General features: G+C 40.2%; 1 protein-coding gene across 2 annotated transcripts in view; it reads left to right on the top strand.

The window, feature by feature from the left end:
- RSU1 (Ras suppressor protein 1) overlaps positions 1–25,763 on the top strand; it is a 183,866-nt gene that overhangs the window by 120,234 nt on the left and 37,869 nt on the right. Inside the window, exon 9 of one of the 2 annotated variants that reach the window (XM_059729048.1) lies at positions 15,266–15,283. The exons of the other annotated variant lie outside the window; for it this stretch is intronic. Within the exon in view, the coding sequence (XP_059585031.1) occupies position 15,266 (1 nt within the window). The 3' untranslated portion in view covers positions 15,267–15,283. Of the gene's footprint in view, positions 1–15,265; positions 15,284–25,763 lie in introns of those variants that run through there. 2 annotated transcript variants of the gene reach the window in all.

The raw sequence follows: 25,763 nt of genomic DNA, 5'->3' as shown, positions 1-25,763 counted from the left end.
CTGATCTAAGTTTACCTCATCTCCAAGGTACTCTAACTTAGATTGGGTCTGGCAAGATCAATCTGACTGAACTTCTGTGTAGTTCCAGCTCAGCTCTGAGGCTAAGCAAGCCCATTCACTGGCCCCAGCCCGGGGGCTGCGTTTTTCCTACCTTCCTCCCTCCTCCAGCATTGGGCTATTTTTAGACCCCCACCTCCTGACTACTCACCCAGATGGATAACCACCTTCCCCCACAGCAAACCAGCCAGCCAGCCTCCCCTCCTCCCCCCAGCCTGCTAAATGCCCCATCCTACAAGCTGCTCCCAGTGGTGGGAGCTGAGAGAGTCAGTTGGAGTGGGAGGAAGGGTGGGTGGGTAGGATATAGTAAGTAGGTTGGTCAGGAAGCGGGGGAGGGGCTAGGGGGATTGAAAATAGCCCCTGGCCTGGTGGGGGGATCTTTCCCATCCCTCCAAGCCTCCCTGCAGACTCTGCTAGTCCCCCTGATCCCACCAAACCCTTCTGGACCCCAACCCCAACCCCCCCCCCCCCAGCAGACCCCACATGCTTCCCCAGTTGCCCCCACAGACCACACTTGCCCCCACAATCCCCCGACCTCCCCTGCAGACCCCACTTGTCCCTTCAGTCCCCTTGCAGGCCCCACTTGCCCCCCAATCCCACTCAAGCCACCCCTGCTAACCTCTCCCATCCTAACTTATCTTACATTGGGTGGCCATTTTTAACTCCGTCTAACCTCCCCGTAACTTCCCCAAAAGTCTGTACATACCCAGGAAGAGATTTCAGGGGAAGAATTCATAGTGTTGTCCAAATGAAGAACTGCTGGTTCATTGTATTAGACCTGATAAGATTAACCTTATTGCTTGAAAGAAATATCTGACTCTTACAGTTTTGAAAGATGTATGTCCTTTCTTTATGTACTTTTTGAATATTACCTATGGGTTTTCAGTTTTCTTTACTGATGCTTAACCCTTAAATTGTAGGCCAACTCCTATTATTTCTGTTTGGAAGTAATGTTATTGTTGGATTAACAACATTGATAAAATACCCTTTCTGTTAACAATGCTATACAATTTAAAGGTTTATAACACAGGTAGTATTTATAACATTTTCTTGTCTTTGCTTTTTTTTTATTAGCACCTTCATTTTAGTGGTGAGCATTCTTTTGTGATATCTTTTTATTGGACCAGCAGTATATTTGGGAGAGGAGTTAGACAAGCTCTACGGCTCAAACGGCCCTTCGGGGGGGGAACAGATACAGCTTCAGCTAAATAGCCAATAGAACAAAATCATGTATATTGTTCCATATGTAAATGAAACCAGTCTGCTTGAAGAAATGGAATCTTGGCTGTGAAATAGAAGCAAAGATATCATCAGAGGTTACAAGGCAACAACAGTGTGATAGAGTAGGCAATATACAAGTAATATACATAGCTATGCTTAACAGTAACTTATTTAATTGTAGTCCTCTTAAGCTCTGCCCTCGCCAGAGCCCTACTATGTCCCCATAAGGGAATTGAGTTGCCTGCATTGAGTTGTCTTCCTTAACCTTCTCAGTGGAAGAGGAACCAGGAAACTTTACTATGTAAGAAAAAAAGAAACCCAGTAACAGTTGTTACAAATGAGTCATTTTTCTCTTCCTGTAAAAAAACTGATTTGTAGTCTTAAGTAACTCTATCAGTTGGTTCACAAACTGTTCTCTTTAACAAAGCTTGTTTTCAGTTCCGGGACACCAAGATTTGATGATAATATGTCATTTGTACTTTCACTCTGTGGGGATTTATAACATTCTGCAATTTAAATCCTTGGAGAATAAACATTTCTGGAGTAAAGAAACACAAGATAGCTTGCAAAATAACTATATATCATGTCATAAACAGCTAGATAGTCTTCCAACAGGGGTAGGTATATACAGTAGTGTGTGTGCATATCCACATATAATCCCCTCCCCCCCCCCCCAACACCAATTCATAAATATTCTTTCACTTTTTCCTGGATAGATTTTGTTGAGCGCTGATATAATGAATGTATCGTTCAGTAGGTATCTATTAACTCAGTTCCATTTTATTCTCTTGGGAGTGTAGACAGATTTAGAAAAAAAAAAAAAAAGAAGCAATACAGGCACTAGCGTTATAGAATTCTGTTGGTTTGAAATAAAAAAATAGAAGTGGTGTTAAAAATAAATTTGTAAAAATAATAGAGATAAAATATTGAGATGATCAAAATGAATCCTAGGAAGAAATGATCCAAATACAGATACAGCAAATCAAAATTATTATTTTTATAGGGATGATAAATTAATTATTTAATTCTAAAGGTAGACATGTTATAGTTTAAAATGTATTACATTCTTACAACTGAGTAGCTGTTTTATGTGGGAGAATATAGTCTTTGCATATTTATTAAAATTATTCATAACTGGTTTCTGCCTAGATGAATTGTTCCATTTTCATGTCTTGATCCAATATATTATCTTGAACAATTTATCCTGGCAATTTTTATGGAAATTTGTCTAAATTTTAGCATGATCCCTGGAACACTTTCCAAAAAACAGTATCAGCATCTCCTAAAAATGCATACCTTGCAGTTTCTTTATTTAAAAATTCTTCAAATAATTCCCTAGTAAGATGTATTCTTTGCATGTAATGATTTTGTTTCTTTTAAAGCTTCTGTATAGGAAAGGAGAGAGATTGACCTATTGAAAAGTTGTAAAACAAACCGTGAATAGCATGTTTATGCCATTTTCTGTTCTTAAACTTACTGACTTTTCATTGCTTCTTTTAAGGAAGTGAAATCAGAGGCATGCATACCATACCTAAAGTCACTTTATTAAACTAGTACAGATTTCCAAGGAAGTAGTGAAAGGGAGAATTTCAATTATGTAAGTGTTGTAGGGGAAAATAACCCACTCAACTGGTGTGTTTTGGTCCTCTGGAAGCTGTCAAGGTAGCATTGCTCCTTCCGACAAATAGAGGGGAAGGAATCCAGAGGGTTTCCTCAAACTGCCATGTGGTCATAGCGGCCAGTCAGAACTTTCTGGTTTTGCATGGTGGAAGACTTTCAGACATTGCCTAATCGTTGCACACATCATAATACACCTGCATTTTTAGTGGTATGTCTTTATGCAGGCATTCAGAAAAAGTACTAGGCAAAGTGAATTTTGTTTTTTTTCTTTTATCAGTCTTCTGATTTCCTATTTCTGATCAAAAGGGATAAGCTTACGTTTACTGTTTAAGATGATAAAGTAACTCTTAACATTTCATATTTTTTAGTTTGGAGATGTATGACAGTTACAAGACAAATGGGATTTGCATTATAAACCTTAGGAAATCTAATATTATGATTTGACTGTTATATGTTATGACAGATAGCTTAGTTGTACTGTCCTGTTTCTATGTGTCACAGGCCAGCTGGACACTGTGAGTGTATCAGTTTTATCACAGGCCAACTGGGCTGTTTGATTCAGTTTCGGATCGAGGAGGCAAAGTTGGGAGTGAAGTAAAAGCAAATTTATTATAGCTTACACACACACAACAGTTAACAGAGAGATAAATGCGATAAGCAGATAATGCTGTATTAAAGAGCTAATAGTAAATAATAACAACAGATAATAACAACAGATAGACAGATAGATCAATCTGTCGCAGGCCAGCTGGGCACTGCAAGGATATTAGCCACACTGGGCTGTTCAAAACAACAGATAGACAGACATGGGTTGGCAACTTATCGATAGTCCCTCGATGCCAGATGCGCGCCAAGTGGTTCCAGCGAAGTCAGGCGTCCCCGATGATTGATGCTGTCAGAGGGATTACCGGGGAAGGTCCCTTGATCAGGAGCTGATCCTCACTCACACCAGGGGTCTGGGCATGGAACAGAAATGACCGTTCTGTTCCCTCCTTCCTGCTGGTTACCTGATGCACGTGCTTTTTATACCTAGTCGTATGCTAATCTGTTGGCCTCAGGGCCACTCACAATGTTGCCCTATAGCTGTTACCCTATGGGATTGAAAGGTGTTAAAATTATCATAAAAGGTTACTACCCAGACCCGGGTTTATCCAATAAGCAAATTATGATGCAGCACCTTTAGGTTTGAAATTGACATTGCTCCACCTAAGTTCCAACCCCTTTTAGGCTTCATTTGAATATGCTTTCTTGGGATATGCTTTCCTGGAATGTGTTGGGTGTGCCAAGCAGTTAGATCCAGTTTTTATCGCTAAGGCAGAACCCTGAGCAAAAAACCGTTAGGCCAGCTAATCTCACAGCTACAGCTTTGCCTATGGGGCCCAGTCAGTTCCATGAATAATTTATCATTTTGGCTAAACTGATGACAAACAAGTTACATTTGCAGTTTACAAACTTACAAGCTTATATTAACTAATATTACCTCTTTAAGCAAAATACCGAATGCCTCCAAGAAGCACATATTTATTGCTTATTAATCCCTCTGGTTCTGGCTGTCACAGCATGGTAACAGCATTATTTCAAAAAGTTGTCAAAAACAATTGGAGGCTAATGAAGTTTTATGCAAACCATCAAATGATCATTCTCCCTTTGATTAATAAATACCTTATGTGAGGGATAACATGGCAAACCCTTTTTATTCACTTTAATTTGGAATTCGGGTGAATATTAACAAGATAAGGAATGATAACATAACAGAAAATAATGTAGGGAGGAAATGTATATGTATTATATCAGAAATTAACCATGACTAACCTACAAGAAGAAACACAGGGTATTAGTACAGCTATTTCATAGATTTCATAGATGTTAGGGTTGGAAGGGACCTGTTAGATCATCAAGTCTGACCCCCTGCCCTGGGCAGGAAAGAGTGCTGGGATCAGACACCCAGCCAGGTTTTTGTCCAATCTCCTCTTAAATACCTCCAGGGAAGGGGACAGCACCACCTCCCTTGGAAATGAATTCCATATTTTGGCAACCCTCACAGTAAAGTATTTTTTTCCTGATGTCCAGTCTGAATTTGGTCTCCTTCAGTTTGTGGCCATTGTTTCTAGTTACCCTGATGGGCACCCTGGTAAACTTCGTATCCCCTATTTCCTGCTGTCCCCCCCGATGAGTTTGTAGACTGCCAAAGATCACCTCTCAGCCTTCTGTTGCAGAGGCTGAAGAGATTCAGGTCCCTTAATCAGTCCTCGTAGGGTTTTTTTCCATAGGCCTTTAACCAGATGGGTGGCCCTCCTCTGAACACTTTCCAGGTTATCCAAATCCCTCCTGAAGTGCAGTGCCCAAAACTGGACGCAGTATTCCAGCTACAGCCTGACCAATGCCATATGGAGGGGAAGTATCACTTCCCTGTCTGTGATGCACCTACTTATGCAAGAAAGAGTGCAGTTAGCTTTACTTATTACTTCATCGCACTGGTGACTCGTTCATTTTGGAGTCTACCTATACTGCGAGATCCCTTCCCGCAGTTGTGCTACTTAGAATGGTACTTCCCAGGCTATAGGAGTGTTGATGATTCTTCCTCCCCAGGTGCAACAAATGACACTTATCCTTGTTAAACTGCATCCTATTCTGTTCCTGCCACTTCCCCAGCCTGTCCAAATCAGCCTGGATTCGCTCCCTGCCCTCTAATTTGTTTACCTCCCCCCATAGTTTGGTGTTGTCTGCAAACTTGGACAGGGTGCTTTCTACTCTCTCGTCCAAGTCACTAATGAAGATATTGAACAGTACCAGTCCCAGGACAGAGCCTTGGGGGACTCCGCTGCCCACATTTCTCCTGATAGAAACTGACTCATCCACCATCATTCTCTGAGTGCGTCCCATAAGCCAATTGTCCACCCTCTGGACTGTGTAATAATCTACATTGCAACTGTTTAGTTTACTTATAAGAATTGCGTTCAACAGCATGTCAAAGGCCTTTTTAAAATCTAGGTAAATAACATTTACCTCTGTTCCTTCATCCAAGTTTTTTGTGACCCAGTCATGAAAAGAAACCAGGTTAATCAGGCAGGATCTGCCTGCTATGAACCCATGCTTATTGCCCCTTAGCATTATTTTACCCGCTGGTCCCCCACAAATGTGATCCTTAACAATTTTCTCAAAGGTCTTGCCAAGGATAGAGGTGAGGCTAACCAGCCTATAGTTACCTGGTTCCTCCTTCCTATCCTTCTTGAAAATAGGGACCACACTGGCCCTTTTCCAGTCCTCTGGCACCTGTCCTGAGCACCACAAGTCGTCAAACAGTAGCCCCAGTGGATCCACTATGATTCCAGCTAATTCCCTAAGTACCTTAGGATGAAGATCATCAGGGCCTGTTGACTTAAATACATTCAGCCTCTCCAGGTGCCCCTTTACTTGGTCAGCGCTAACAGTTGGTGGGTTGGTATCTGTCTCGCACTTACCTACAGTCCCATTGGGATGCATGTTTGTATTTGTGTCCAGGAACACAGATGCAAATAAATCATTTAGGAGCTCTGCTTTGGCCATCCTATTTGTTACCAGTTGCCCTCCAGGGGTGGGCAAAATGCGACCCGCGGACTGGATGTGGCCCACCAAGCCATTCTATCCGGCCTGGGGGGCCCCTAAAATTTTAGAAAATTAATATTTATCTGCCCTGGGCTGCCTGTTATGAGGCCTTTGATGGCTTGCCAAAATTCATTAAGTGGCCCTCCACCCAAAATAATTGCCCACCTCTGCCCTAGTCCATCTTGAAGGGTTCCTATGTTACCTGGCACTTTCTTTTTGTATTTAAAGAATGACTTTTTGTTACCCTTAACTTTTGCTGCTAGCCTAACCTCCATTTCCACTTTGGCTCTCCTCACTGCTTCCCTGCTAGCTCAAGCTAAGCAAGTATACTCCTCCTTGGTGGCTGCCCCCTGCCTCTATAGCCTGTAGGCCTCTCTTTTTCTTCTCCAGGCTCCTCTGGATTTCCCTGCTCAACCAAGAGGGTTTCTTTGCTTTTTTGCCCCCCTTTATGTGTACTGGGATGGTCCCTTTCTGTGCCTACAGGATCAGTCCCTTGAGAAATGCCCACCCTTCCTGTACTCCCATCTCTCTACCAGTCAGTCCCTCCTTAACTAATCTCCTGAGCTTGTTGACACTGGCCTTCCTGAAGTCTAGCACTTCAGCCCTACTAGTTATCTTCCCCACCTTTCTCCAGATAGTGAACCCTATCAATAGGTGGTCACTATCCCCTAAGTTACCTTGTACCTGCAGATCCCCCACCAAGTCATCCCCTGTGGCCAGCAGCAAGTCTAGTAAGGCATTTCCCCTAGTGGGAACGTGTAGCTCCTGTGATAGGTGAAGGTCCTGTAAGCAGGTTAGAAACTTACATAAACAGGAAGACCTGGCTGCCTGTTCCTCCCAGCAGATGTCTGGGAAGTTTAGGTCACCCGTGACGACCAGGTCCTTTGAGCGCACTGCACTGCCTTTGAGATCAGTCTCGAGAACTTAGGTCTAACTCGTCTCCCTGGTGTGGGGGTCTGCATTGTTCAGATTATGATTTGTTTACATGGTGCCTGAGATGGGCTAAATGTTTTATAGGCAAGCTAAAAAGCAGTCACAGCTGTACTTTCCCTGCCCCAAAGGAAATCCCATCTCTTAATTAAATGTAAATCAGTCATATTGAATTGAATAGGATTAAAAGCAGGAATGGGGGTCTTTTGCCACATAGGGGCATTAGGGCAAGAGCATGCCATTCAATTAGATGTAATACAATAGGTAAAATGATCACTAGAAAGGGAGGTAAAGGAGAATGAAGGCTAAGAAATGGTGGCTTTAGTTAGCCAAGAATCCTTCTCACTAGATTTTTCTGGAGTTGGGTAGGAATGTTAAAGCAGCATTGACCAGAGGAAGAAAGTTGATGAAAGAAAAGGGGAAGAAGTTGGGAGCATTAGTGTTTTGGGGGAAAAATTGGGAGACCTTATTTTGGCCAGTGTCCTTATTCATTCTTTGTCTTTACTCACTGTAAACTGGGTATAATAACACTATTCGGTAGTTCTTGCTCAGTTAATCACTGTTTTAAGTCCTTATACCATCTTTCATCCCTGGAACTTTGTGTTAACTATACAGTACAGAGCAAATACAGGTGCAACAATAGTATCTATATCAAAGTATATCCAGGCATGCCATTACTGATGTAGCTGTTAGATCTGCTTATTTCTGTAGCCAACAGTGTAGCAGAACAACTTAAACTTTAACCCTGCTTCATTCAGCATTGAAGTTAGGGTGATAACAACAGGATTGTGCAGATGTAACAGTTGGATCATAAAAGCTTCTGTGTGTTCCTGAACAGCAGCCCCCCTTCCCCTTTAAGAGACCTAAAATATACATTTGTCTATATCCTGTATTAAAACAGTATTTTTGTGCCCCTGATTAAACATAGAAATGTACATTGTGAGCAAAGTAAAATCTGTTTACATATTTTACAGCATGTTTTGGGAGAATTCCCCCAAATTTGCATTGTTTGTATTTCATTGCAAACATGCCCCCAAGCCTTCCCACGCTATGTGTCCTTGACAAAGGAAGGGAGGGGAAGAGATCTCTAGAATATTGGTAGTAATTTATTTTCCTTGTTATGGAAGATGTTATCTTTACCTTTTTACAAACAAACTAATAACTATAATGTAACCTATTTCACTTCCTTGTTTTGTGTTCTGGACAAAGAACTCATCTTGAATTACTTAATTTGAGGGCTGGGGCACATGATTTATGAGGAAAAACTGAGAGAACTGAACTTATTTAGTCTAGAGAAGAGACTGAGCGGCCTTCAACTACCTGAAAGGGGGTTCAAAAAAAGATGGAGCTAGACTGTCCTCAGTGGTGGCAGATGACACAACAAGGAGCAATGTTCTCAAGTTGCAGCAAGGGAAGTTTAGGCTAGATATTAGGAAGAATTTTCTCATGAGGAGGGTAGTAAAACACTAGAACAGGTTACCCAGAGAAGTGGTGGAAGCTCCATCCTTGGAGGTTTTCAAAACCTGACTAGACAGAGCTTTGGCTGCGATGATCTGGTTGGGGATGGTCCTGTATTGAGCAGGGGGTAGACTAGGTGACCTCCTGAGGTCCCTTAAAACCCTATATTTTTATGGTTCTACTTGAATATGTTTCATATATATATAATATGCTGGTTAACAGCATGGTGCTTTTCAAGTCCATAGATACTACTTAAAATCAGGTGATGACAAGAACACAGCAGATGGTGTTTTTGTAAATTCTGATTTAGCTCTAAGATTTCTCCCATGAATAAAAAGGCAACTAGTTGATTTGCTTTTTCTGAAGTGGAGAGAGTTGGACAAATATCAACACATAAGACCCTATCATTAAGTCATGGCAAGTATCTTATTTGGGATGGGACAATAAGATCCTTGTAAATTGAGTGATTCCTAGTGGAACTTAGTCTGGCTAGTGAATGTAAGCATTCTCTTTAGGTATTCTCTGCATCGTGGAAAACACAAATCTGTTGGGCAACATTTTTAAAGCTATGTAAGAGAGTTTGTGTAGCCTTGCTGATAAATCTCTGCAAGCAAAGGTTCTAATGTTCATGGATTTTTCTGGGAGTTTTATAATTGGAGTGGGCTTCTGTTAAATGTCCTTTTCCCCCAAGGCACTGAAGAAACTTCTACATGGAGATGGGATCTATGTGAGGAGGGTTGCCACATTATCCCTGCTGGGTGTAGTCCTAAGTAAACATTGACAGTTGGTATTAACTGCTTTGCTAAGGCTCTCAGTGTAATGGTACCTCGCAGGTTCCAGAGCTGTAGCAGGAGGGGATTGCTGACACTACGGCAAGGAATGAAAAGTGCAGGTTTGTGGCACTAAATCTTTGCTTAGTTATTCTGAAGGGCAAGCCACCTTTCTGATGCTTTTTGCTAGCAACAATTTGGTGTAAATTTTGCCTTGGAGTGCTTCAAAAGTTTTCATTCTCCTTCCTAGGAATAGGTAGCCTGAGCTAATAACTCTGATTAGCTCTTGTATGAAGTAGCCAACATGCTGTTATAATTCAGTACATTACAATAAGATTTCATATTGAATCTACTCTGTTGGGGGAAAATAGTCAGTGGTGTTGCTATTCCAAACTCAGGGACTTTTCAAATTGGTAACAAATAATATAGTTCAGATCTTATGGCTTACTCATGAGGTTTAATTTATTGTAATCATTATTTATGGTCTTACAGACTGGTAAATGGCCTCCAGCACTTAATTTTTTTTTGTTTTTTTTTTTTCTTCACCTAATGCCAGCAAAAATGACCTGACTTTTTTTCTCTTTAATTAAAATGAGCCTTTGTGAATTAATGTGTGAAAATTGCTGTATGCATATACCGCTAATTGAACTTCAGGCAGCTGCTTCTCTAAGCTCTAAGACAGATGTGTAAATACATTTCATTTTTTAACATTGATTTGAAAATTTCATACTTAGACATGAATGGTTCTTGATCTTTTTAGGGAAAATATATTGTGCTAGCAGATTAAAACCCTCACTATTCAGTTGTGAGTGGTCTTGTCGGTAGCTGAGTTGTTCTGTATCCCTGTTTTCTCAATAGCCACCATAAGACAGACTGGGATGTAGAGCCTGGGACGCATTTTTGTGCTACCCTCAAGAAATAATTACAATATGAAGGGCTTTGGTTCAGGCTACAGTAAGCAAGGTAGGTGTGGAAAGGCAGCTTGTGTGGCTTGAACTGTCTGTGGACCATCTAAAGGTCATTGTGTGTGTGTGTGTGTGTGTGTACGTGTACAGAGAGACGGGGAGAATCATAACAGTGGAGACCTACCCAGTTTCCTTCACTGTTCTGGAGTCTGATCTGCCTCCCAATAGCTTTCTGGACACAATTCAAGCTGCTGTTTTTTGCCTCTGCAGTCTTAAATGGGCTGGGCTCTATGTACTTTAGGGACTGCCTCTATCTTAGGTTCCACTTGAGCCCTAAGGTCAGCCAAGAGCAACTTCCTGCAAGTATCGTTTGTTCACTAAGTTTGCTTGGCAAAAACATGCAGAAGATCTTTCTCCATAGTAGCCCCCCTGCTGTAAAACTCTCACCTGTAGCCCACTGGAATCTGAACCTGGACATCTTCAGGAAGCACTGCAAGGCCTTTTTATTTGGGCAAGAATTTAGCAAGGAAGGTTAAAATGGGGTATTGCTTGAGTAATTTTTATTATACAAGTATGCATCTTATTTAATATTTCATCTGTTTTAGAAGTATTTTGTCTTTTACTGTAAGGTGCCTTGAATCTTTTGTTTTTGGTGTGGAGAGGGGTGGATATAAACCTAGTAAAATACTGTAGGTTAATCCTTCACACAGTAAGAGGACAGCCAGAACCTTAAAAAAAATAGAAGAGACCCAGTAGCAGGTGTACAACCTGAAGATACATATTATTAACATTTTATTGTAATTGAGTAATTTTTAATTTGATGGCATCCTTTTAAACGTAAAAATGAGACCAAGAACAAAACTCAACACCTGCTATGTTATCAATACTGGTGTACCCAAGGCAAATTTTCTGTTGTTTAAATATGACTGACAAGTAGCTATTTGCTTCATGTTTAAAAAAATAAAAACTGACCCATCTTTCATGATGCTCTTTTTCTTGGCTTTTGATTTATAGTGATTTAAATGCAAGCATCTAAGTCCATAGATTTTGACTGCATGTGCTTCATTCACAAATTAGATATTTTGTCAGAAGCTGCTGAAACCTTGTCCTATTAACACAAGAATTTTAATGAAGTTTAAGTAAAAAATGCTAGGTGTTCTAATAAGGAAAAGAAAAATGTTAAAGGTTGCCATTTTGGAGGAAAACACTGTAGCATAGATTTTGAACACCGATTATCAATCCATGTTGCAGTAGAGTAGGTCAAAATCAATATTTCTGCCTGGAAGTCACACAACCTCTTTGAGAGAAGAGATTAATATGGTTACTGTTGGACTCTGTGTTCTCAATCAGCTAAGTATGTGCACTTGTCATTCATATTTTGTTTTTAGCTTGTTATACTGACAGAAAAATCTCTGAGGAGTGAAAGGAGAGCCAGTTTGGAGAGTGAAGCTATATAGCATTAACATATTTTCACACTGTAAGGGAAGCCGGCTGTTAGACTTTGAATGTTATTTATTCATTTGATGCTGCTATTTGTTACAGACCTCTGAAATATGTTACTGACGGTAACTAAACCATCAGTCTCGCTTTAGGATTTCTACTGATTGCTAATATTGTTGACTAAGTGGTGCCAGAAATTCAGCAGATATTATTACTAAAAAGACATAGTTCTATTAGTTTCTTTAAAATCCTCTGCTTTTTCATGTAAATTGCAAGAGAGGCTTATTTTTAATGTTGGCACATGCAATTAAAAATCCAAGCTGATGGCCTTGTAAATCAGACTGTAATATCATGCAGATCATTTTAGTTTGTGCTGGTGTGTTCTGAGATCATACAAATGAGCACTGTTGCAAAGTTGTTTACACAGGGGGTGGGAATATTACCATCGTTTTAAAAGTAGTTGAACCAACCAACTCTAAAAGCAATTACTAGCTACATTGATTTTTCCATTAATTGGCTGAACCCTTTGGAACATGAAATCTCTCAGGACACAGTCTCAAATGTGTTGTTGCTTTTATTGCTTTTTGATTATTTATTATTTAGATTGTGGTAGCAATCACAATATGCTAGGTGAGACTTGAAATATAATCCCTGATTTGAAGAATTTAATATCTTGTACCAGTAGCACAAGAATTTGACCAAAGTTACTGGTTTAAGTGAAAAATTCTAAGTATTCTAATAAGAAAAAGAAAAAGCTAAAGGTTGACATTTTGGCCAAATATGGCAAAGAGCATAAACTCTTCTTACCCCCCCCTGTTGTCTGCTGATTATCATTTGGCTATGTACTTATTAGCCTCACAGAAAAAAGTGGAACTTGAAGAAGGATTTAAATCTTAGCTCAAGAAAAGATTGTCCATATCTGGGAACAGTGTAGAAAGAAATTCAGAGTCAGGGTGTAGGAAATGGATAAAATGGACAATGTGCCATTGATGGAACAGAGTGGGGCACCATCAGTAAAAGTACAGGCCACTGGCAGACATGGAGGGGGGAACCCCAAAATATATCACCATACTGAAAGAGGAAGTATGATAGTTCAACCCAGCTGTTCAGCATCTGTATAGATCAGGCACTTCAGCAGGGCTTTCTGGCACTTTTATTGAATCGGCTATTAGATTAAAGCACCAAAAAGCCCCCCTGAAGCACCTGATTTATAGAGAAGTCGGGTGAGCTGGGTCAACCTAATGTGATACTTCTTCTGGGCATGTGCTGTGTTTAGCATGGGGGCATGCTGAGTTTAAAGTAAAGCACCATTTTGCAGTGGGGTGTGGAGGATTAACGTCTGTAAGCAGCCACAGAATGGAGCAGAATTATGTAGGACCCTGAAGGAGATGACAAGAGGGTTGAAATAAATGCACTGGAGCTAGTGAAGGTTTCCTGGTCATATTAAGGGACAAAAATGGTGATCTTTGCATTTTGTATGGATTGGACCAGAGTTGTGTTTGTCAGAGGGAAGTGCTATAACCAAGGCAGGAAGAAATGTTTTTTGCTTTCTGGATAGAGATGAAGGGTCAGGTCTTAGAAATGTTGTGGAAGGGAAAGTAGCAGGGTATGGGCACAATTTATTTATCCCCAGTTTGTACCAGTGCTTAATATGTTTTGTTTCTGTTCACCAACTTGCATTGTTCTGTCATATTTGGAGGCTAAGTTGTCCGAGGCAGTTATATTTTTATTTAATTTTTTTGGTCATTTGTCAGTTATTGTACTTAACATACCACGATGCTGATTCTCTATAATTCAAAGAGGAAAAATAATCCAGGGTCCTCTACTGTCAAATGGTCACATTTGCTAGGTATTAATTTTAAAATTTAATGGGGATAGAATATAATTGCAAAACCTCTTCTTTGTTATCATCCATGGATCTTCAAGAACTTTTTCATATATCGTACTGAATCAGAATTTTAAGTAAAGGAAATCTACACCTAGATAAGACAGTGACTGCTCTCGCCAGAATGGTTAATGGTATCCCATTAGCGGATGTCTACATCAGAGCCTTAGAGTCTGAAACTTCAGTAAATCTCCATGATGTTACCTGCGAGTCTTCTCACCCTCCCCCCTCCTGCTGCAAGTTGGATCTCCCTTTTTCCATTACTACTCCTTTTGCAGAAGTATTGTTTAAGAGGTTATGAAGAGGTGAGCTCATCTCCTTGGTACTGTTTGACCAGGCATGCGGGTGAAGGGAGGGAGAAAAGAGTAATAATATATTGACAAATTTGAACTTCTGTTTTCCTGAACACACGATAGCATAATATAAGTGGTAGTAAATAGTTACAGAAGAGGTGGACTGTGGCAAGCAAAGTTTTCATAAAAAAATTAATTTGTTGGTAAGTATAGGAAAGAAAATCATGTTTGAAATATAAATGCTGTTATTCCTTATTCTTAGTCTGGTTTCAAAAAAATACTGTCCACTCCTGTTCTCCAAAATGCTATGATACATATAAATACATACTTTTAGAAATCCTGTCACTAATAAATAAGTGTTATATATTCCAAAGTTCTTTCAATTGTGCTTAATAAAAATCTAAGAAATTTTAAATTACTCAAATAGACAGTGTTTAAAATTGTGTGGTTGGAGGTGGCTGGAAATTGTTTATTTCAGGCAGGAAAATGGACTGTTCTGGTGATCAATAACTCAGTGTCTCATGGAAGGTGTAGTTCAGGTGCCCTATGCTTCCTACTTTCTTTGGGGACCAGTCCTTTGTGACAGCATACTTCCCATAGTGTACCATAGTCTTCCCTTACAGAGCTTGATTTATAGTGAAAAACTGGAAACTTCATTGCAAAAATTTGAAATTTTACATGGGAAACACTCTAATCATGGAAATTTCCAATTTAGTTGAAACTCCCTATTTTGTCCAAATCATTAATGAAGGTGTTGAACAATACCCGATGAAGGACAAACTTATGAAGAACGCCACTTGATATCTGCTCCCAACTAGACACTGAACCTTGACAACTATTCGTTGAGCATGATGATCCAACCCATTATGTATCCACCTTATAGTATTTCTGTCTAGTCTGTATTTCCTTAGTTTGTTAATGATCATGTTGTGCGAGAACATGTCAAAAGCCTTGCTAAAGTCAAGATATATTGTATCCACTGCTTTCCCTCCCCATCCACAGAGCCTGTCACCTTATCAGAGAAGGAAATCAGGTGAGTCAGGCAGGATTTCTCTTGGTGAATCCATGCTAGCTCTGTCTGATGCCCTTGTTCTTCTCCAGGTGCTTCACAACAGATTCCTTGAGGACTACTCCATGATCTTTCTGGGTATCAAGGTCAGGCTGATTGATCTGTAATTCTCTGGATCCTCCTTCTTCCCTTTCCTAAAGATGGTCACTGTTTGCTGTTTTCCAGTCATCCTGGACCTCACCTGACCTCCAAGAGTTCTCAAAGAGAATAGCCAATGTCTTCAAAACTACCTCGGCAAATTTCTTCAGTACCCTTGGATGTATCTTATCTAGCCATGCTGACTTAAGCTACTTTATTAGCCACCAGTCAACTTAGTCCTTAGCCAAAATAATGTTTTGCCATCCTCTGTAGGGGGGTGCATGCCCCTCTTCCTTGGATCTCGCACGTGTATTTTAACAACCCTCTCAGCAGGAGTATGGTGGCTACTATTGTGCCCCTGCTTTTCCTGTGGAAGGTTATGCTGATTTTCGGGGCCGAGGGGCTGTGGCCAGCAGCCCGGGCACGTGGGCCGGGGAAAAGGTCGGCACGGCGAACTAGAATTAGGCACGGACTCGTAGCATTTGATTAAAGATTGTTTTACTTACACCGTAGGTGGTCGCGGTGCAGGCAGAAAAAACTTTCTTGAGTTGCAGTTACAGACAAACACAAGCGGAGTTTGCTAGGCTCCACCGAAGACACACGAGCGGAGTTTGCTAGGCTCCGCTAAACAAACACGAACAGAGCTCTGGATACCACTCACGGAGTTTGCTAGGCTCCGTGGACCGACCGAAATGAGAGTCCGAAAGGTGACTCTTCACGAGCGCACAGGGTAGGGTACGTCGAGGGATCGTGCGGCGACGGGGAGAGGCTAGAGGTTGATCAGGCCCCTGTATCCTCCTCTAAGTCACACGCGGAGTTTGTTAGGCTCCATGGTGCACTTAGAGTTCTTCACGAGATGGATTTGAAGTCCTCCAACTTGGGCGGAAACTGCTCAAGCCTCTTATACGGCTAGCAAGCCAATCGCTAGCCGCCACGTGGGAATAATTTAGAAACAGCCAATAGTGGGAAACAAATTTACATACGGGTGGTGGGAACTCCTTTGCACCGGGGTTTTCTCTATGCAACTGAGAATTGCACCGTGCAAAGAAAGCTCCATGTGGCGGGAAATAATTCTGCAGTGCCGAAGCGCACACAAAATCATACCCTTTGAGTCATGACACCGATATGCCTTGTGGTTGTGTGACAGCACTGACTGTGTAGTTTTAATAATGGATTAGACAAGGATTTTTATGGGATGGTTTGATTAGGGATGATCCTGCCTCAGGTAGCGGTTGGACAAGATGACCTCTGGAAGTCCCTTCCATTCGTGGATGGTTATAGGATTTTGAAAAGGGCAGAGCGGATGGTGTGGTGCTTCATCATATATAGCACAAAACACATTTTTCTCCAATGTAATAGAAATTACAAGCTTTATTAAACCAGGAGTATTAGGACTATATTATTCAGTTCAGTACTGAAGCAAAAACAATTTTAACTTTATTGTGCATTAATTTTGCTATATGATACATTATGCATAAAACACAATAAGGTAGGTGCAAATAATCAAAATATGTTGTTTCGTTAGCTCTGTAGTCATTGCAATCAGATGTACAACTCTTTCAGTTCCATAAAAGAAAATCTAGACTTCTTGAGCATCTTGACAGTACACCCAGTGCTTCACTGAAAGTTATTTCCTTACCCGAGTAAAGGTTTCCACACCTGAGTTACTGTTTTTAGCTAGAGTTAAAAAATAATATGCAGTGCTGTGAAGTAGGAACTACATTATCAAAAGCAGCTAACAGACCACAGAATTGTAGAAGAAAAAGATAGTCTGATTAGTAGTACCTCAAGTCCGTTAACAAGAAGTTGGGGATATAAACTCCTGTAGAATGAAGAGTTTAGAGGAATCAGGTAGACAATGAGTCATCAAATCAAGTGACTCCCTCACTGCTGCCTGAATAGAAATGCTGTTGCTATTGCAAGGCTTTACATTTTGGGTGAACCAGGAATTAAAGTGGGGTGCAACCGCACCACTGCATCCCCTCCCAGAATCTGTTGCTGCTTTCATCTCTGCTTGGACTGTCAACCTAGGTCTTCTCTTTTGTCTCAAGTGTAAAATACATCCCATTAGTTTGTATGCTTTAACCTCCAGATGTCTTCTAAATTACTTTTGCTTTAAAATATCAGCCAATTTTCTCTTATTGGAAAAATGTATTGCCCAGACGTTTCAGAAGAAAATATGCGCATGTGTGTGCATACATGCATGCATGCGCGCGCGCACACACACACACACTTTTTTTTTTCAAATTCATGTATAAGTCTTAAGGTATTTATATATAAAATGTGTGTACATAACCTACACACAAATTTAAAAAAATGTTTGAGCTTGGCCCCCTGAAACAAACTTTTTTTATGTGATTTCAGCTTGCCTGAAAACATGTTAATTTTAAAAATGTAATTGAATCAGCAGTTTAACATATTTACTTGTCTAAACTTGACTTTCACATGAATTCCGAAGAAAAAGTGTGCAAATCTGCCTCGTGTAATGAGCAAAATGAATCTTTTGCTAATAAAACAACTATGCTACACACAGTGAGTTATTTATCTAGGCTGGATGAGATATGAGTTTTTACATAATTTCTTTTTTTCCTTTTTTTTTTTTGGTTATAAAAAAAAATTTCAAATGGAGATATTTTTGAATATAAGTGAGGACTTTTATGAAAAATTCAGTATATAGATGAGGCTATCTGGTAACACTCAAGTCAGCCCTGTTGGTGTAATAGTTTTACTGTGACTAAATGTTATTCTTCAGGTGCATGTAAATAACTGAACTTGGGCCAAGTAATTTTGCCTTTTCTTGTTAATGCTAGTTACTGATACTTGAATCCACGTTTCTGGGTGTAATACTCTGTCTGGTATAGACAAATGCATTTCTGATAGGAAAACTTTCTCTTCTCTTCTTATGTCTCTTTTTCTCTTTGTGTTTTACTTTTCCTAGATTCTTGTCTCGTCCCAATCATGGGTGACCACTTGTATTTCTATCCTATGCATTCTCTTGCTTCCCTCCTTGCCTCTAATTTCATACTGATATGGGCTTATCTACACTTCCTCTGTACCAAGCCTGGGAGCTCCCATTTGCATATGCGCTAGATCCTGGAAATGAGGTAATACAGCTGCATTGGTACCCCAATCGCTCTCGTGATGTCTGTCTTGAGAGTTCTGACCAGTGTAATTTCACAGCTGTTCTAAAGTGATGCATTGTTTGATTTCAGGGAGTTGATATGCACCAAGTGGGTGGGGAGTGATTCCCAGCAGTGCTCTGTATACTACTAGGAATTGCACAGCTGATATTTTGAGGGGCCTAATATTTAATTAGGCAATTCCAAGGTCCACCCTCCAGGTCCTAGGATAGTAGGATGAGGTGTGTCCCCAAGGACTGGCTCTGCAGCAGTGCCACCCTGTGGGATCCTAGTGTCATGACCAAGATATCAGGATTTCATGACCTCCACATCAGGAGGCACTACTTCACTGTCAGGGTGGCTAGGAGCTGGAACCAACTTCCAAGGGAAGTAGTGCTTGCCCCTACCCTGGGGGTCTTCAACAGGAGGCTAGACAGCCACCTAGCTGGGGTCATTTGACCCGAGCATCCTTTCCTGCCTATGGCAGGGGGTTGGACTTGATGATCTGCTTAGGTCCCTTCCGACCCTACCTACTATGAAACAATGACACTTACAGTGTAGCTGAGGACTTTTTGTGGGGCAGTTGCATTGGTATGAGTATAACTGGGTGCACCTGAAACATGCTTCAGTGTGGGGATGGTTCGAGGGTGCATGGGGCTGCATGACTGGTGGTGCCCTGCTGTGTTTCTGAGGGTACCCACCATGGAAGGCTTGGCAGGACCATCTCATTCTGGGCCTCCTTGACTTAGAACATTCTGCGGACATGCAGGTCCTGATCTGGGATTGCCAGGTTGGGCTGGTACCGAGCAGAGGTGTAACTAACAAGCTTTGTGCCCTGGGCCTTAACCTCCCTATGCCCTGAGGTGTGTGGGGGATCCGCTGAGCACCAGAGCACCAGGAATTAAAGGAGAGTGTTCTCCTCCAGAGCAGAGAGAGGGAACGGGGTGGTCAGTCTCATCTGTCCTAGGGCAGCAGTGACTTGAGTATTGCAGCTGTGTCCGGTACCCAGCCCTTTCAGCTAGGCAGCGCGGTACTGTTCTTCTGCCTGACTCCCCACAGCTGGGTAGCACAAGGCTCCACGCCACTGCACCCTCAAGCCAGACATCACAAGCTGAGTTTGCAACAAGAGGAGCTGAGCAGGACATGGTGGGTGGGGCCCCTGCTGGCCTCCTGGCCAGGGCAGCACAAACCCACCCTCCAGCCCTAGGCCCTGCCCTTGTCTGGGCCTCCCCTCCTCTCTACACTCACAGCCCTGCTGCCAGTTCTTACATGCTACACAGTGGCTGCATGTGCCACTTCTGGCACAGCTGCCACAGGTTGGCCAGCCCTGATATACATGATGGTTTGTGGGGGGTAGGGAAGGGAGGGCTGTAGTGCCAGGAGTAACTATTTTAGTGGCTAAGGAGCAAAAGTGAATTAAGAAGCCTATAAATCACATAACACTACATAAGCAACATTACTTATTGAATAAGAATGCTGTTCCCATAGAGGAAGAAGTATTCAAGAGTTATGTAAAATGTAAATGTTGTCTTTAGGGCATGTATCCTTTATCCTTGTGTTTATTCTATCACTTCAGTTTGAAGTTACCTTGGGTTTGGGGTTTTTTTTTCCATAAATACCATATTTTAAAACAATCTGAGATAAGATTCATAAACCTTTGTGTTTGGTACACATAATTAGTGTGAGTGTGCTACTCTCTCAGCATTACTTAGTAGAATTGTTTTAAGAACTATCAAAGTGTTTTGCTGCCACCTTCCCTCTGTATTTACACCTCCTAGATTTTGGTTTATGAGCAGCAAAAGCAAACTGTCACTATTTGCTGTAAATTGAAGCTTTTAATAACTATGTCTGTTCTACAACATTTGTCAGCTTGAATATTCTGTCAGTAGAAAATAAAAATAGCAGGAAAACTGAACAACAGTGACAGAGAAAATTTATCTGCTTATACTCAAGTAAGGTATAAAATATAAACTTGACCAAGCAGTTAAAATGTTCTTCTCCAATACACTAAATTAGCATTTGATATCGCTAAGAATAAGCTCATGATGCATAGTTGACAAATAAATGAATGAAAGTATTCATATAATTGTGTAAACAAAACACTATTAAAGTACTTCAGCAGTAAGGGCAATAAGGTAGACATTATTTGCCAGACACTTTAGAGGTAGGTGCACTGTTGCACAGAAGGCTGAAGATCCAATTTTATAGATGCACATAGGAAAACACGTTTGCCCATTAACACAGGCTTTGAAATATTTTATTTAAAAATTTATTGTAAAATGTGAGATTTTACGTCTTAATGTAGAAGAGATTTCACACACAATATTTCTAATATCACTATTTTCTTTAAGGTATAAAAGCTCTTAAGTAACGAGTGGCTTAAATCAAATAAAAATCGCTTTGCGTGTAATTTTTATGTGTACATTGGTTCAAAAGGCTAGTTTCTCTTATAGTTTCTTTCAAAACATTTAACATTTAGAATAAATTTTTCTAAAGTTTATCTGCTTCCAAAAGTGATATATATTGTGTGTATGTGTAAAGTTTCTGTAAACTCTTTTCAGGTTTCTTTAATATGGAAGATGAGCACATAAACTCTTTTGCTGCTTTCATCAAAAATAGCAATAGCCAACTACTGTTTGAAATAGATTTTCAGCAAAAAATCGTTAAAGATTAGCAAACACTTCGATTTTGTAAATGGTGAGATTTCATAAATTAAGACCTTTCCTTATGTGAGAGAGGGAAAGGTTTTTAGTAAACTAAAATTTCATTTGGAAAATTGCATGTCAAGCAAATGCTGTGGAAAAATTGTGAGGACGTACACATGTACATGCATTGAAAGCTGAATTACCGGTTCAGCTCTTGTAGGGTTGAATTTGTTGTGTGTTCCTGAAGGATTCTTGCAACTCTCTGTACCACATAATCCCCTTGTGGTTTCTGTTTTTAAGCAGATCTATTGGCACAAAATTCAGCATTATAAATCAGTGTAGTGGTCATTTCCACTGCACTTTGACCTAGGGGTTGGTTGTAGTTTAGCCTCACAGCCTGATTTGTTGAGGAGGAAGATTTCTGCTTCACGCTCCCTTGAGATCTGTACACAGAGCCTGAGTATTTAGATCCTGGGAAGAATGGGAAGAGTTACTATCTTGAGGTGAATCTAGGCCCATCTTTATGCATGCTGAGGTTTCATAGGCCAGGGACCTGTTGGATTTGAACTACATGAGGAATATGGGCATTGGGTAAAGGAAAGCTGTTTATGGAATATGAACCTTTGGGCAGGAAGAGAGACTGAAACATGAACAGTGAGGAACTGGGGTACAGAGTTGGATTTGAACACCTGCCCCCCCCCCCATATAGATTTTAACCTTCTTTGTTGCACCTAGAAGAATGCATCATGAAGGCTACTCCAGCTTTTCATGCCACTGTGCAAGCTGGAGGCAACAGCTTAATTCAGTGGTCACCCTAGCTAGTTGAGCTAGATTTTATATTTAGAATTGGGGCCTCCTGTACAGCTAATGAAAGTTTATTCCTGCGTCCTTTACTTCTGCAATTAAGGGGAGTCAAATTTTACATTTTAAATGATCGTAGTAGTGTCTTTTGTCTATATCTTTCATGTTCAGATATTATTGTGTGTTGAATAAGCTTGAAACGCCTAGAATTTAAGAAATATCTTTCCTGTGTCCATAAAAGCACTTTCCTCCATTCTGACAGAATTATGGAAGCTTCAGAGCAACCATATAAAGATATAAAAGAGTTTACTTTTAACAACACATAGTGGCCCTTGTGCTTATTTATATCTTCTGCATTTGCAACTGCAACACTGTATTTTAAAGAAGTCAGATAAAATGCTTTATCCATTGGTTATATTTTTTGCAGTTTGGGAGATATGTTTAGTTTTTATGTTGGAAACTGCCATGCTATTTTAGGATCTGCTGAAAAAGAGTGTCTGAGAAGAAGAGAGCCATCATAAAGCAAGGCTTTGGGAAATCACAGGTTTTCAAACCAAGTTTACTGTAAATATATTAGATCTGTAGTTAGTTTTCAAAAAAAAAATTTTGAAAAACACAGCTGCTGCAGAGAGATCATTAGTTTTAAAGGCCCCAGCTCTGAAAGACTGAAATGCATGTTATTTATGCATTTTTAAGAACTACTCAGTGTATAAAGTGAATCACATGTATAAATAGTAGCAGGTCAGGGCATAATGTTTGTCTAATTATGCCTTTGACAGATTCTCACCTGTGATGTTTGAAAAAATGGTCCTAGTTTGATAGGGTTTAGGCTTTTTAGGGAACCTTTTATTGTCTCTCCCTCCAGCATATATATATATATATATATATATATATATATATATATATATATATATATATATATATGGTTTATATTAGGGTTATTATATATATTAATAATAGTCATAAACCTAAAAAACTAGCACTATTCTGTCCCTGCACCCTCCTTGTGTCTTGACTGATTTAAATTTTTTCTGTGTGAAAGTGAGCACAAGTGTGACAAATAAAACTCAAATGTCTCTCAGACCTGCAAGTTAACACTTTGTTGTCATTTGATATTTTACTTTTTAAACTAACGTTAAATTTTGTCCAGGCTTTTTACTTTTCTGATGCATGTGGTATGTTACCCGTGTTTAAAAAAATAACAACACTTTCAAAAAAGTGTTTCTACTTAGGAAAGAGACAGAGAAGTGAGGTGAAAGGGCAATAGACACTTGATTAAGGCATTGCGTCAGAAGTCTAATGTCAGGAAGCAGAAGTTATATTTTGGATAACTGGATTTTTCTTTAAGACCTTCTTTTAAAAGGACGACAGATTAAAGTGTTTGCTTACCTTTGCCTGGGTTAAATGATATGGTGAATGCCTCTGATATAATATTTGAATTTCATCTGAAGGCTGTAAATATTTTTCAGATCTGTCTCAGCTATTCATATGTTTAGGAGAGACTCTCACTTGAGCTGAAGCATATCCATCATTCTTAAGAGTATCCATCATCACACTTCCTGATTCAATAAGAGATGATATCTTATTATCCTTTCAGTGAGTCACCATATTTATATGTTTAGCTGACATTGTCCAGATGTATCTTCTTTGATTCAGACTGTTGGGTATTGTGGGACTTACCATTCCCAGTGCTCCACATAACTAAGATTGCAGTTGTGTGATGCTGTGCCATACAAAAAACTGTTTTTTATCTGTGAATGGCATCACCAGATATCAACTGAGTTTTGACAGAAAAGGTTTATACTTTTCAGTTTTCTTAAAAAGATCAGTTCAGTTTAGTGATTCTTCATTAGCTTATAAAATGATAAAAATTCTAATCTGAATTTGCTGCTGATAGCTAGTTATTAGTATAAGGTTTTTTTTCTTTTACAAAAGGTCAGTATGTAACATTGAATGTATAGGTTTACTGTTACTTTATTATATTATTGTGTAATATTTTAAAGTTGAGGCAGTGTTTAGGAAATGCATATAATTATTTAGATTCTGTGTAGACTGAAACATTAGCATAAAGCAATTTCAACGTGAAACTTTTGCTAGAAGGTATTGACTGTAGTATGACTATATTATAATTTTCACTTAACAAAGCATGTCTTACCATCTTGCATTAAATCAAGTTTCTTTCCCCTATTTTAATGGACTGTATGAAAGATTGATTAGGAATTGCTTTCTTTTCTGTGTTATACTGATTGTGATGTGCCTTCTAATTTTGTTACAGTCAGAATAAAAGAGAATTAGGAACATCTAACCAAATGTTCATTACTTAGGAGATATACAATACACATTCTGCAAAGACAAAAGTCAGGAACTACGCCTCTTCTTGATATTGTATTTTATAAATGATCTGCTTGTAGAAGAAGTGTACATTTTTTTCAGTAAAATGAGAAAATGATTTGAGGGAAAAGCTTACATAAGTATCAGTATATGGGCCATTTCCTGCTTTATTCTTTGTGCTTGAGAGATCCTTTTTGTTTTCAAGTCCTCCCCCTGTCATATTCCTTAGGTAAGTAGAAGGCTGTCTTTTCAAATGAAATGCATACATTTTCTGATGTGTGGAAGGCATCAAAGCTCGGACTTCAAAAAACAGCTTCTAAGGATGCTAAGCCATGACAAAGTGGGGTTGGAGGGGGAGGGCTACCAAACCCCTTCTAGGCCATTAAAGGGTTCATGGAAACATTTATGTGCTCATTTAACAGACTTTACTGCATCTGGAGGGTGTGCAAGGTTCAACTTAAGTTTTAGACCCTGTTGGGGCAGTACAGGGCTGTTACCATGAAGGAAAGGTTTCACAGAAATGGAAAGAAAGGACTTGGGATTGAGGCAGCCCTCGCCTGTTCCCAGAGAGATGATCCATCAGAGGTCTAGTTAGGTCAAGTAGGAGACAGAGGTGATGTTAGATGCTGTGGGAAATAGCTTTGGAAAAAGGCACAAGACTCCATACAGACAATCCTATTACTCAGCATTCAGTAGAAGAATGGAGAACTGGGCACAAACCTGGAATGGGCTAAAGGCAAACTTCTGGCAGGGTGAGGTTGCCTAAGTTGTGTCTTATTGGCTTTTGAGTTCTGCTGAGGAAGACTAGGCAGCACTATTCTGAAAAACAGCTGAATTAAAGGGAGCCCCTGAAGATGCATTGAAGATAATGTAGAGAACCAATACTGTGTTTGGATGCTATGTGTTTTAGACAGTCTTGGACAGGGCAAATCTTTGTAGAGATCTGATCAGAGGGGTGAGTCTACCACTACAAGAGACTGACAGCAGTGGTGCTACAAAGAGGCACTGTGGAATGAGGAGAGATGGCAATGCTGCAAACCAGTATGCTAGGATTGGGTCTCTTACAGGGTTATAAATATTCTATAGGGGCAAATAGGGCTGGTAAGGCAAATAAGGCTAAATTAACCCTTTAGTGGGCCCATGGCAAACAAACTCATGGGCCCTGGGTTGTCAAGATCCTCCTTCCCACCCTGGCACTGCTGCCCGCAGGAAGCAGGCCACTGTAGTGGCGAGGCCAGCAGAGAGGAAGGGAAGGGAGGTGGACGGGGCCATTTGCACCACTGCAGAGCGAAGGACTGTCTCCCTGACTCCCTGCAGCTCAGGGCCCTAAGCATGTGCTTAGTTTCCTCATGCATTAACCCAGCCCTGGGTGCAAACCGTATAAAGAACATGGAATTCCTTGACTTAGTGCATATAAACATAATTAGAGTCACTTTTGGTCTTGAATATTAGGGAATTCTTCCTGATGGGAAGATACTAGGCTGTGGAATAATATTCTAAAGAAAGTGATATGTGCACTGTCAAGCACAGTGCTAGTAATGTGAAACTGGAAAAAA

This window comes from Alligator mississippiensis, chromosome 5 (genome assembly GCF_030867095.1).
Source record: "Alligator mississippiensis isolate rAllMis1 chromosome 5, rAllMis1, whole genome shotgun sequence".
Lineage (NCBI taxonomy): Eukaryota > Metazoa > Chordata > Crocodylia > Alligatoridae > Alligator > Alligator mississippiensis.
The sequence above is the reverse complement of the archived record's forward strand: the minus strand, read 5'-3'. Positions and strand labels throughout refer to the sequence as shown.